The 13,421-nt window shown below is 47.5% G+C and overlaps 1 protein-coding gene across 12 annotated transcripts in view; it reads left to right on the top strand.

Moving 5' to 3' along the window:
* The window catches only part of Cacna1d (calcium voltage-gated channel subunit alpha1 D), a 307,097-nt gene that overhangs the window by 208,060 nt on the left and 85,616 nt on the right, over positions 1–13,421 (top strand). For 6 of the 12 annotated variants that reach the window (XM_036198987.1, XM_036198993.1, XM_036198988.1 and 3 more), the window contains exons 10-13: positions 7,031–7,118; positions 7,391–7,450; positions 8,462–8,488; positions 12,116–12,276. In XM_036198987.1, the coding sequence (XP_036054880.1) occupies positions 7,031–7,118; positions 7,391–7,450; positions 8,462–8,488; positions 12,116–12,276 (336 nt within the window). The remainder of the gene's footprint in view (positions 1–7,030; positions 7,119–7,390; positions 7,451–8,461; positions 8,489–12,115; positions 12,277–13,421) is intronic. The other 6 variants (XM_036198994.1, XM_036198989.1, XM_036198990.1 and 3 more) reach the window with 1 other exon arrangement.

Here is a 13,421-nt window from a genome sequence, read left to right as displayed (position 1 = left end):
ACTGTTTAGACATTCCAATAATGTTATTTGGCTGTATTTTTTTTCTCCAGGCTACATGTTTTTAATTTCTCCCGGGCCTTCTAGTCTCTGGCTCATCTACCCAAGGCCATGCTAGAGCTAGTAGACACAGATCAAAAAAAGTGAGGTCAAAAAGGAAAAAAAAAAAATCTGGGGTGACACACATCTTTTCAATGAGAATAGTTTTATTTGGGAAACAGTTAAATATAAAGCTATGTTTGAAATAATGTTGATCAAAACCCTCACCCAATCCGCCAACCCCTTGGCAAAGCAGTTAGGGTCATTACCGTGGAGATGTTTATGACAAGAACTGGGTCCTTGCCCAGCTGTCTATGGGTTACTGCTGTAATTGAACAGCAGCACAAGCTTTGCCTAGGTATACCTACCAGCTTGGCCAGCCTCGTGCTAATGCCAAGATGGATCGCAGTCAGGAAGAGGAAGAATCTCTGAGAAGATGTGGACTGTAGGGCCAGCCAGGCAGCTGCTAGGAGAGAAGACAGACACATTGCATGGTTTTGTTAGAGCAGTCACTGCCTCCTGCAAGAATGCTGAGCTCAGAGGTTAAGGGAAGTGGGGTGGTCTGATAGAGACTGTGTTAGGATCCTAGCCTCCCCAGAAGACCTGAAGGAGGGAAGGAATCGTGGGATCATCACCCAGAAAGCACTTGACCCAGAGGGCCCCAAAAAGAGGATGAGAAGGACAGACTCTATAAAGCTTGGGTATCAAGTTGGGCCAAGGATGGAGCTGACCTGCTTAGCTTTAGGTTTATGTAAGCTGATGAACAGGAGGGTGCTTTGGTGCTGTTCCTAGCGGGGGTGGGGGTGTCACTGTCAAGAGGGGTGAACCCACCTTGGGCGCACCCTCCTCAATAGTAGCTTGGGCTCAGTGACATTTTAAGGATGCTTGTGACATCTCTGTTAGTTTTCTGAGACAGACAGATAGAGGAAACAGTCCTATCCTTTTGGGAAACGGGCCTCCCTGAGTGAGGAGTGGCCTCATATTGGTGGGAACACAGACCGGCTCTGCTGGTGACAGTGGCGCAGGAACCTTGCAAGGGAGATTGTGCCACTTTTTCCACCGTTACAAAGAAATTGTAATCTTCTAGGCACAATTTTTGTTTTAGACCTGGAGACCTTGGTCTGACCTTGACCCACATTTCCCAAGTGAGTATGGCTGCCTCCCAAGAAGTCTCTTGCCCTGTGTCAGCAACATGTATCATCAGCACAAGCATGTGCCAGTGCCTTCTGGGGATGCCTGGGACCTTTGGAATTGTCACAGCATGGCAGTGCTCACGCTTGTTCTGAAAATGATAGGAAAACAGAAGAACTTGAGGTCAGATCCCTTGGCCCTTGCGAAGGGAACCCAGTTCTGTCACTGACTAGTTGTTTGGTCTTGCTTCTTGTTGCCCCTCACCCCGGTTTCTTGAGAAGCTTTAGTAGCACAGAGGAAATGCTTAAAGAAATCCCCAAGTGTGGAAGAAAGCTTATGCTGAGAAGATCGGATAAAGGGGCTGGAGAGACAGCTCAGTGCCAAGCTGAGTGCACATTCTGCTCTTTCAGAGGCCTAGAGTTTGGTCTCCAACACTGACATGGTACAGCACATACCTACCTGTAACTCCAGCTCCAGGGCATCTAATGCCCTCTTCTGGCCACCTGCATACACAAGGCTTACGTTTACACTTACATGTGCGCACACACACTCACACACACACAATTTAAAAGATAAAATAATTTTAAAAGCACACCCAGATGAATGCAGCTCAGAGTACCAGGACATCTGTGCAAGCAGCTTCTGTTATGGCAGGTTCCAGACGGAGGGCAGAGCTTCACTGTGGTATGTGAAAAGCCTTCTTTGGGGGCTGCTGTGGCTGGAAGATCCAGGGCTCCTGGGGCTGGCTTAGGCTCTTCAGAAGCCATTCATATGTTGTGTTCTATTTCCTAAATGTTAGGCCTGGAGAGAGGACTCAGGTTCAAGTCCTTCTGGGCAGGCAGCAGGACTCCTGACTACCCAGGAGGGTGGTGGGCAGTGGATTGTCAGTTTGGTCTCCTTGAAGAATGAGGACATGTAAAGAGACTCCTGGCAGCTGCTGGTATTGAAACCAGATGACTTGTGGGTGTTGATTTTCGTGCTGATAGCAGGTCAGAGGTAAATGAGGAGATGCTTCCCTGCTGCTCAGGTCACTAAGCACAGATACAACAAACACATGTCCCGTTGAGCCTCAGCCATCCTTTCCTCTCTTCTGGAGTCTTTGCCCTCACTGAAAGAAATGATCCGTCTGTTAGCAGTGAATGTCATTCCCAAGTGCTGTCTGCTTGAACCCGCTCATAGACTCGTTTATCTGTGTGTGCACCTGCGCATGTGTATGTGTGCATGTGTGTGTGTATGTATGCCTGCCTCTTAATTCATAGAGCCAACACATTTGGTTGAGAAACACGTTGTCTATAGAGTGCAAGTTGATAAGGAAATCTCTGTACATTGGTTAAAGATGCTTGGTGTTGAGCTAACCTGAGGAATGTTTGTCCTTCGTGTATTTTGTGGTGTGCAGTTAAAGAAAAACTGATGACCTGCCTCCTCAGAGAGTGGCTCCAGGTGGGGCCTGACCGAGGCTCTCTGTACCACCAAGGCCTCAGCCCAGGATGTGCTAGGCTGCTTTCCTGGCATCTCCTGACCCACAGCTGCAGCCAGGTTCCTGCCAGTTCCTCTCTCCAGGTTAAGGCTCCCCCTGGTACTCTTCCCGAGCTCTCAGCACCTGAAGTAGGAACAGACCTCAGCTTCTCCCTGTGCAGATGGCCCTAGTGTGTTTCTGTGGTGGGTGAATGGAAACTGCAAACAGCATGAGGTTCTGAGAGGTCTGCCTGCACCCTAACAGAGCCCAGGCACTTGCCAGGGGAAAACACTGTCTCCTATGATGCTGTGGAAGCCTTAGGAAAAAGGCACCCAGGGACTTGCCTGAGAGTTTAGTACATGAATTTTTGTAATTCTTCCTGTTTTGACTTTTGTAAAGTCCCAGCAGTCACCAGTACAGCTTGCTGCTGTCTCCAGATGCTGGCTGACTGCCTGCCTGGGTGTGGTTTGTAGACATGGGAATAGTGTGCCTGTGGATAATAGTTGCTCAGTTTGGGAGGTCTTGCTCTGTAGAGTTTAAGCATGTACCAACCCTGCAAGTATACCAGTCTGTTTGAGCATCTGTCCTGAAGCTGCAGATATGGTGTGTTGCACAGGTAGATGCCAAGTGGGACAGAGATAAGCTTTCAGCATCTGAGCTATGTCTCTCTTTGGCAAGTCATCGGCTTGGTCATCTGTAGGATCGTGTAGTTGCTGTATACTTTCAGAAGCCTCTTCCAACACTGATGGATTCTTCTGTCCTGGTTGTTTTTAATTGGAGATGAGATCCTTTGGGGACTAAGTGAAGGAGGCTCAACCCAGTCATTCATATGAAAATGAAAGTTCCTGTGAAAGGGAAGGGTAAAATGCTTGGTGCAACCAAGGCATTAGAGAGCCAGAGGGTAGGGCAGAGCAGAGCACAGCTGCCCAGTCTCCTCTTGAACTTAGGTCCCTTGTGCAGATGGAGGGTCCTGATCAAGGTTCAAGCAGACATTGTCCTCATCCTCTCCCTTCCGTAGCCCTGGTGACATCATTCTGGAATAGACATCACATTCCTGGGGACTCTACATAAATGATTATGACCAAAGAGTTTCTGCCTCCACAACAAGCTAAATTAGTAACTCTTCTTAAGACTACACACACACACACACACACACACACACACACAGAGAGAGAGAGAGAGAGAGAGAGAGAGAGAGAGAGAGAGAGAGAGAGAGAGAGAGAATGGTAGCCAAAGCTGATTGAGAGGTGTACTCGGCCATTCACACTTGATACCTCTAGACAGTAAAGACAAAATGACCCCATCCATGTTGGAGTGCTGTGCTTTCAGGGAACCTCTGGAGCATTTTTCTGATACGATTGGCAGAATTCATGCTTGTGCACCTTGCTCATCATGATCTGTGGCTAAGACTGACACCAAGTGTGCCTCACCATGTTATGTCACGCCTACAGCCCCGAGGTAGGTGCTCTTGACTGTACAGATGACGATATGGAGTCTGGGAGAAGTCAGGCCACAGATGTGGGTTCAATTTAGTTCTGATATACTACACACCACTCTGAAGTGCTCTCCTACCATACCTGAGAATGGATGGGAGAGGCTAAGAGAGCAGGCACCCTACCCTCTGTGCAGCCTGGCCACAGGGCCCCACAATTCCCAGTGTTGGCTGCCATTCATGGTGTGGGATTTTGTTTCCTGCCTTTCTCTATGCATAGCCTGGGAAACAGCTAATAAAAGTCAGTCACTAATGATTGGCACAGAGCCAAAAATGCAGAGCTACGTGTCACCTCTTCTACGGGCTATCTGTCACTCACCTGTCTCCATCAGATTGTTTGGAAAATGAAGCTGTAGGGATGAAAAGCAACAACACACTGATGAGCCCAAACTCCAGAGAGTAGAAGCCACAAGGATTTAGTCTGTTTTGAAGTTTACTCTTGAAAAACAGCGATGTTTCAGTTTGACAAATATGAGAATTGTGAGGTACTTAATGCAGACAGAGATGGCCCTGAATGTATGGTACACACTACCATTCTATCATTAGGAAACTGAAGCCCAGAGGATGTCCCCAGGAAGAGTTGGGTAGATCAGGCCTGGGGATTCCCTTGAATGCATGTGTTAACATACCTCAACCTCAGAAACCACCAACTACCCCAGCTCACAAAGAGAAGAACTAGTGGGGGTTGGAAAGGGTTTCTAGTGTGGTGGTCCTCACCTTGTCACTGCAAGAGCGACCTGGACTTTTACAACCTAGTCTTCCAGGTGAGAGCATGGAACAGACCAGGAGATGAGCTATGTGTGTGTTTGTGTGCCTGTGTAAAGGGTGTTTCTGTGTCAGATGGTGAGATGCCCTGATCTGTTCTTTTCTCTGTTGTCTTTTCATGGTTCAAAAGCGAATGGAGGTTTGTAGTTGGTCGCTTTGTATTCAAGGACAAAGGAACAGGAGAGTCCCAGGAGGGTAATCAGAGTCCATGCTTCTACTCATCTGGCCTTTGCTTCTGAAAGCTGTGCCAGAGTGTGCCTGGGCATAGCTGGTAAGCCTCCCACAGGGGTGAGCTCAGTTTCTTGAGTGTTTGCAAAAAGGAACAGGGTCAGGGACTTCTTTTTGTGCCCTTGGAAAACATGCCTCTCTGATCTCTGGGTCTGTGAGTCAGGTCCTACCTTCATCCTTATGGTGAGATTTATCTCTCTCCTCAGCAGGGATGCCACACAGCTGGTGGAAAGTAGCCCCTCCCAGGCTTTGCTGGGCTTCAGACTGTCCACCACGGCTCTATAGACACTGCTAACACTCCACCACGGTTCTATAGACACTGCTAAAGATCCACCACAGCTGTAGACACTGCAAACAGTCCACCACAGCGGTATAGACACTGCTAACAGTCCACCACAGCTGTAGACACTGCTAACAGTCCACCACAGCTGTAGACACTGCTGACAGTCCACCACAGCTGTAGACACTGCTGACAGTCCACCACAGCTCTATAGACACTGCTAACAGTCCACCACAGCTGTAGACACTGCTAACAGTCCACCACAGCTCTATAGACACTGCTGACAGTCCACCACAGCTCTATAGACACTGCTGACAGTCCACCACAGCTCTATAGACACTGCTAACAGTCCACCACAGCTGTAGACACTGCTAACAGTCCACCACAGCTCTATAGACACTGCTAACAGTCCACCACAGCTGTAGACACTGCTGACAGTCCACCACAGCTGTAGACACTGCTAACAGTCCACCACGGTTCTATAGACACTGCTAAAGATCCACCACAGCTGTAGACACTGCTAACAGTCCACTACAGCTGTAGACACTGCTAACAGTCCACCACAGCTGTAGACACTGCTAACAGTCCACCACAGCTCTATAGACACTGCTGACAGTTTTGAGGTGTTCTTGTTGAGGGAACTGCCTCCCCACAGGAGTGAGGCTTTCATATAGGTAGTTTAAGTTCTGAACAGCCCTTCACTGTGATTCTGCCTCAGGAAAAAGATGTACATGTTTTTAACTGGCTTCTCCAGTTTCAGCTGCCCTTCCCCCCCCCCCCCAGGAAAATCAGTTATCTTTTATCCACAAGCATCTTGCACAGACCCTGAGGTGACTTCCTTTAGGACTGCCTGCTCCTCACCCTCCAGGTCCCATATGTCACATGTTGGCTCTGGGGTTCCCTGGACCTCCAGGCACTTTTAGGACAACTTTTACATTTTTGCCACTTCTGAGGATCCTGATGTGGACACAGGGCTCAGAGATGGGTTCAGAGATCTCAGACCTGGGACTGAAGTCAACCCTGCCCTGCTCAGTGGCTGGCAAGAGCCCTTACCTGCTCTTAGCTCCAAGACCATTTCTTCCTACTTCCTTTTACTGGCTTATTTGGAAAGTATGTTGGCCTCAGTGGAACTTAGATATAAGATCAACTGCCTCAGACTGAGCAAAGCTCCCAACATTTGAAAAGGATTGTGTGCAAGATCTCATCATGTGCTGCCTTCCTCTACCATAATAGCTGGTCTTCAGTGTGTTGTAACAACTTTCATGAGAGGTATGAAACTAACTCCTGATTCCTGAGGTGGGGCAGTAGAAACATTTCCATACTGAGGTGTTTAGGTGGATTCTCTGTAATGCTGAGATTCTGAGTTTAAACCTGTTCTGGGCCTGGTGGCTGGATTCGACTTGGCACCTTCTTTTCTTGGGAAGCATCTGGGCCATCAGAGTTGTCTCTTGAAGGTGATACTGACTTTCTCTGCATCTACTGGAGGCAAAGGTCCATGTGCAGTAGAGAGGCCTGGCTGCTCAGCCTGGTGCTCCTGATAGGGCTCCTTGACATCCTGCCTGATTCCTGAGAGTCTGCACCTGGCCCGCCCCTGACATGTCATGCCACAGCACACTTTCTAAAGCCTTTCTTCTCCCCACAGCCAGCATGCCCACCAGTGAGACTGAATCTGTGAACACAGAGAATGTAAGTGGTGAAGGCGAGACCCGGGGATGCTGTGGAAGTCTCTGGTAAGTGTGGAGGCTGCGTATCCTCCTTACCCCACAGTTTAGAGATGCTAAAGCTGAGAAGATACCCCAGAAGGCAGTGGAGTCTTAGGGATCTGGCCAGAGAGTAGCTGAGCTCTAACAGGCCGCCTCCATCCTATTGGTACCCGCCCCCCTCCTGAACCAGGCCTATTGGGGCAACCCAGCATCTCACATGCCTCTGCCTATGAAGTTGTCCTGTAAGTCAGAGCCTGGGGAGTGTGCTGCTTAACCCAGCCACCTGCTGTGTTCATTAGGTGCTGGTGGAAAAGAAGAGGAGCAGCCAAGACTGGGCCCTCTGGGTGTCGGCGGTGGGGGTAAAGGCCGAATTCTCCTTCCAGTTGGGTTTGGCATCTGTGCTTTGAAGGAAGAGCTTGAATGGCAGAGTTGCTGATTAGAATGTGCCACATACTCAAATTTTCCTTCACCCGGGAGGGGCCTTCCAGCCTCATCCCCAGCAGCTGGATCTGGAGACCCATCTCCTCTGTTCATGGTCCCTTGTTCTGGAGCTATGCCTGCACTACCCTTTCCTAACCATGGGGGCACCATCCCATTAAGGCTTCCAGGCTTTCTCTAGATGATTGGGCTGCAGTAGCAGAGGTTGGGGGGTGTGGAGTGGGCGGGCAGCAATGCAGAAGGGGCTAAGAACTGCCTGCTTTGGGGAGCCCTGTGCGGTTGTGACTTGTTTGCTTCCTGCTTGTTTACGTCTTATTCCTTTAAAGTACACAGGTGTCATTTTTAAGAGAACTCTACCTCATTTGGGGCAGAGTTTATAAAAATGACACACTATGTTGTGGTACTGCAATGGCTCATGGAGTGATCTTGCCTCTGCTCTCTTCCCACTCTGCCCTCCCTATGACATGGGAATGGATTTGCCACCCCCATTTTACAGATGGGAACACTGAGCTTCTGGGGCATGCTGTGTCCCCATCCTCCCCCATTCAGTGATCAGGAGAGCCGGGATTCTGTTCTGACAGGAGCAGCGGGTGCTACTATTGAGATGGGGTTTGCAGGCCACAGCAGCCCTCCTAGCTTCCACTGGAGTGGCAGGAGAAGGCCCCCCACATCTGTGCCCTTTCCAGGGCCACTCTGGAAGGAAATCTGAGAGTTTTCTCTGGCCTGGGCTCTCAAGGGTGCTCCGCCCACCTCCTGGCACACTAGTGGCACTTTGACATCTGCTCTGCCTTTACGCCAGCTGGCCGGCTGTAGGCCCGGGGGACCAGAGTCCTGGCTTCTGTGCATGGCTTGAGCCATCTCTGCTTCAGTGATGGGAGCTTATGCTCAGGCCTTCCAAATGGGAGTCTTAACATTGTTCTCTTCCCTTTCAGTCAGGCTATCTCAAAATCCAAACTCAGGTCAGTATCTTCTGTTCCTGTTCATTTTTGTTGTTTTTTTTTTTTTCCCTTGAGAGCATGTGTTGGGCTTTTTATGTTATGTTTTAAAATCTGAATCTCACATAGAATTGGTCTAGACTTGAGTTTAAGCATGGATCCCAAATTTCAGTCAATCTAAGTATCCCAGTCCTGCCCTAGGGAAGCAGAACAGGGTGTCAGTGCCTTTAAACCAACAGCACAACAACACACAAGGCACATTTTGCTTCCTTATCAACCCTCCAGTCTCTTCTTATAAAGATTTTCTATAAAAGAAGGTTCAAGAGACAGCTAAGGCATCTCGTAGTATTCAGTTTCTTGATCTGGATGCAGACTACATGTTCACTTTGTAAGTCTCCACTGAGCCATATGCCTGCATTTTGTGTACTTCCCCTGTTAAAGACGTTTCTCTGGTGCACACAAACAGTAGACTAAAACTAAATACAACATCTCAACCTATAGGAACTCTAGAAGAAAACAAGAGAAAAAGCATTGGGTTAGGCGAAGATTTCTTTGTATTCATTGCTATAATCCATATTAGGAAAAAATTGATAGTTTGTTCCCCATAAGAATTAAAGTTTCTAACTTTGTTTTATTATAAAATAAAAAGATAAGCCACAGACCTGATGGAAATATTTGTGAACCATGTTTGGTAAAAGACTAGCATCTAATATAGAGATAATAATATGTAAAGACAGTGTCAGTGACAAAAGAACCCTATAAAAGTGGGAAGAAGTTTCCAGCAGGCAGGTCACAAAGAGGAGAAATGCGTGATAGCTACGCACATGAACATGGTTTACTCAGAAAATTCGAGTTAAAACCATAATTTGATAACTGCTGTGTACTGATACAAGTAGGTCATATTCAAATGTCTGTTTGATGATGCCAAGTTCTGACAAGGATGCTGACTGATATTTTTGTGGAGTACTGACCAGCATGTTAAATGACATAATTATTTTGAAAAAACACTTACTAGTTTCTTACAATGTTACATTAGTGATATGGCCTAGCAATTCCAATTCTAAGGTATTTATGTAAGAGAAAGACCTACATAAGAATTATATGTGTTTATAGTGGCTTTGTTCATAATTGCTTTAAACTAGGAATAACCCAGCGTCCATCAGTTGGTAAAATGAGCAGATCTATTGTGATTTATCCATGTGGTAGAATAGTTCTCAGTGACAGGAAGAAGAAGGGAAAATGCTGAGGGCCACAGAGATGGCTTAGTGGGGAAGGTGTTTGCTGTGCAAGCCAGGTGGCCCGAGTCCTAGAACGTATGTAAAAGTGGAGAAGATCCAACTCAGTAGAGTTGTCCCCTGACCACCACATACATGGCGCAGCACGGTTACCCACCACACACCACATCTCATGTGCACATGTGCACACACAATACCACTGGTTTTTTTTTTAAATTACTGATAATGTAGCAATACTGATGAATCTCAAAAGCATTTGGGTGAGAAAAAAAAAGCCTCAAAAGGATACCTATCGTGATTCTGGTTTTCTGACAGTCTAATTGAAACACCGCAATGGGCGTAGAAGACAGACCAGTAGTATTGATCTGGACAGATTTAGATGAGTAATGGAAGTGTTCTACACTTCTGACCAAGTGTAGGCCTAAAAAGAGTAAACTTGCTGCATGTAAATTCTATCTCAACCTGGCTTGAAGTAAAATTTAAGGGTTGATCTGCCGGCCAAAGCCCGCAGAAATGCTTCCTAATTTGGCATGTGCCTTTCATCTTCTGCCTCCACTTTTGACATCCCTCCCCAAATCCTCCCCGACTCTGTAGCCATCCCAGACTGTCCTGTTTCCATAGGTGGCTTGCCTTGGTGACTTCACCTCCAGGGTCCTTGGCCTGATGTCTCCTCTAGGGAGATCTTCACCGACCTCTGGAAAGTCTCAGTCATTAAGGTCTAGCCCAGCTCTTTGCTTTGCAGACAAGCCTTCTCTGGCTCTTCCAAAGAGCATGTAGGCTCCCTTCTCCCTGTTCCCACATCTTAAATCTGGGGCTCAACTTGTGTGAATTTGCAGCTGTCATTTACCCATAACCCTTTGTGCCTGTTAAGGCCAACAACCCTGGAAAAGTGTCTTCTCTATTTCCATTTACTAGCACCAGGCACCTGTACAGCCAGTGTTCAGGGATGCAGGCTCCCGACCACCCACACATCATTGAGCCCGGGGCAGTCAACCTGGTAATATTACATGTTTCTGGGGAGTGCGACACTGAGGCCTTCTAGATGTTGTAGGTCACTTTTCCCTTGTCACTACTGTGCAAGACAGACCCACCACGTACAGCCTTTGGGGACTACCTTGTGTCCCAGGAGAGCCCAGCTGTGAGCTGTTAGAGTCCTCAGTAGAGTAGTCTGTGCTGCTCATCATGTTTCTAGATGCCATTTGTCCCGTCGGAAACTGCAGAGTAAAATAGAAAGCAAAGCCCAGCTTGCCAATCTGTTGCTGGCTTCCTGGCTCGCATGTGTTTAGCATAGCAACACAGCTGAGCGACACTGGAGCAGCCTTGATTTTCCTCCTGAGTTGTACCTCTGAGGAGATTCCCCCCCCCCACTTTTTTGTTTTTTTCAAGACAGGGTTTCTCTGTGTAGCTTTGGTGCCTGTCCTGGATCTCACTCTGTAGACCAGGCTGGCCTTGAACTCACAGAGATCCGCCTAGCTCTGCCTCCGAAGTGCTGGGATTAAAGGTGTGTGCCACCACCACCCTGTGAGGAAATGCCCTCTTGATGGACAGTGAGACAGCTTGGCTGGAAGAGAAGGGACTTTGCAATCCAGCTGGTTCCTCCATGGGTTCCAGGTTGCTGAACAGCAAGCAGTCTGTGGTGCCTAACAGTCCACTTACAGCAAGGAGATGGGAGTGTTTTCCAAAAAGGAGACAGGCAAAGGGGAAAATATCTTTCCCTAATCACAAACAGAGACGGAAGGTGGGTGGGGACATGTCACGTGTCTGTTTGGTTCTGCTCATTTTATTTTTATGAAAACACGATTCAATATTGGATCTTCTCCTAAAGGTATATTTTGAGCATTACTAGTTAGAAAGGGCACTCGATGACTCAGCCTTAAGACACATGTCCCACTCATCATTGACACCTACGAGGCACCAGAGGAATGCTAGGGATGTGAGAAAGGATTGAAAGCTTCCCTAAAAAGAGAGTTATGGTCATGGATTGCTTTGCTACCACACAAGATACATATAATAAGCTGAGTAGTTCTGCCCCTCTGCCCCCAAAACAGATCATGCACTATATGGCACCCCCAAGGTCTTTGTGTGTGTGCCGGTGCACTCTTGAATCTGCACTTGAGTCTACAGATGTCTGGGTTCTCCGACCCACTTGTAGGCTGCATATGTCAGATCAGATCCTGGAGTTATTTATAACCAGCAGGGAAAGTGATAACACAATTCATTCAAGATTATACTGTTGAAAGCTGCATGTGAAGACTAGCAGTTTCTATCATGGAGTCTGTTTGCTTCTGTGCTGGTGGTTCATATCTTTCCTTCCTAAGCCTCCTGATGTGAACTTGTGTTACTCAGTAAAGTTTATTGGCCTCTGAGATGCTGTGTTTGCCCATGGTCTAGAGAACAATGTTTGCTTGTTTTTCAGCCGACGCTGGCGTCGCTGGAACCGATTCAATCGCAGGCGATGCAGGGCTGCCGTGAAATCCGTCACGTTTTACTGGCTGGTCATTGTCCTGGTGTTTCTCAACACTTTAACTATTTCCTCTGAGCACTACAATCAGCCAGACTGGCTGACACAGATTCAAGGTATGGCTGGAAGGTGTTCTTCTCTTGTTCTGAATTAGAGATGCTTACAGCGAACACATGTGTTCAGTGTGATCCATCTGAAGTGTAATGGGGTTGTAGAACATCCAGTTGGAACTAAGAAGGTACTAGAACAATTCAGACTCAGGCTAGCCCTGGAACAGATGTACTGCCTACACGCAGTATGCGATGTCAGCTAGCTTATGCCCCACCCTTGAGATAGTGCAGACCCAGGGGTTCTGGAGTTGATGTATCCTTCTCCCTGTCACATTGGAAGCTTTACCCCACTTCAGTATTTTTGGTAAGTGATTTTGATTCCACTTCTTTGAGTGGCTAGAATTAGGGTATGTGGAGGTCATCTCCAGAAGAGCCCATTCCAGACTGGAGGGTTTTGAACTCTTGACTTGTCTTTCTGTGTTTTGGCTTCTGTTCCCCTCAGCCTACTGGGCATTATTTATTGCTACTAAAAAAAATTACTTTGGCACTTCAGAGCTGACTCAGTAAGTAAAGTGCCAGCTGTGTAAACATGACGGCCTGAGTTCAGACCCCCAGAACTCTCTTATAGAAAGCTAGTCACTGCAGTGTATACCTGTGACCCCAGCTCTATGGGATGGACAGAGACAAGAGGGTCACTGGAACTAGCTGGCTTCAAGGGAATAAGGCAGAGAGTGATTGAGTGGAAGATGCAACATCTTCATTTGGCCCCTGCATATGCTCACCCACATACACGTGCTGATAAACCTCTCTCTCTCTCTCTCTCTCTCTCTCTCTCTCTCTCTCTCTCTCCCTCTCTCCCCATATACAGAAACAAATAAATAAGAAATAAAAATCGACACTAGGATGCTGCGAAGTGGTCATTCACCAATGTCCTATTTTATTATTTACTTATTTATTTTCTGTCTGTATGGGGGAAGTGTGTATATGTGGGAAGGGGATGGGGGTGTTGAAGAAAAATACTATAATGTGATCTCAATGCATAATCTTAAAGAGTTTAGTGTTGACAGGCTACAGGAATTCATGTGATAAAGGTCTCTACCATTTCATAGAAGCCGAGTGACTTCTCCAGACTCCCTTGTGGGTGGTGGCCAGCAGCAGTAAGGATAGTCCCTGTCCCCAGTGCAGCAGGGAGGCCGGGGCGAGGCTTTGCT

The sequence above is a fragment of the Onychomys torridus genome, chromosome 9 (assembly GCF_903995425.1).
Source record: "Onychomys torridus chromosome 9, mOncTor1.1, whole genome shotgun sequence".
Classification (NCBI taxonomy): Eukaryota; Metazoa; Chordata; class Mammalia; order Rodentia; family Cricetidae; genus Onychomys; species Onychomys torridus.
The sequence above is the reverse complement of the archived record's forward strand: the minus strand, read 5'-3'. Positions and strand labels throughout refer to the sequence as shown.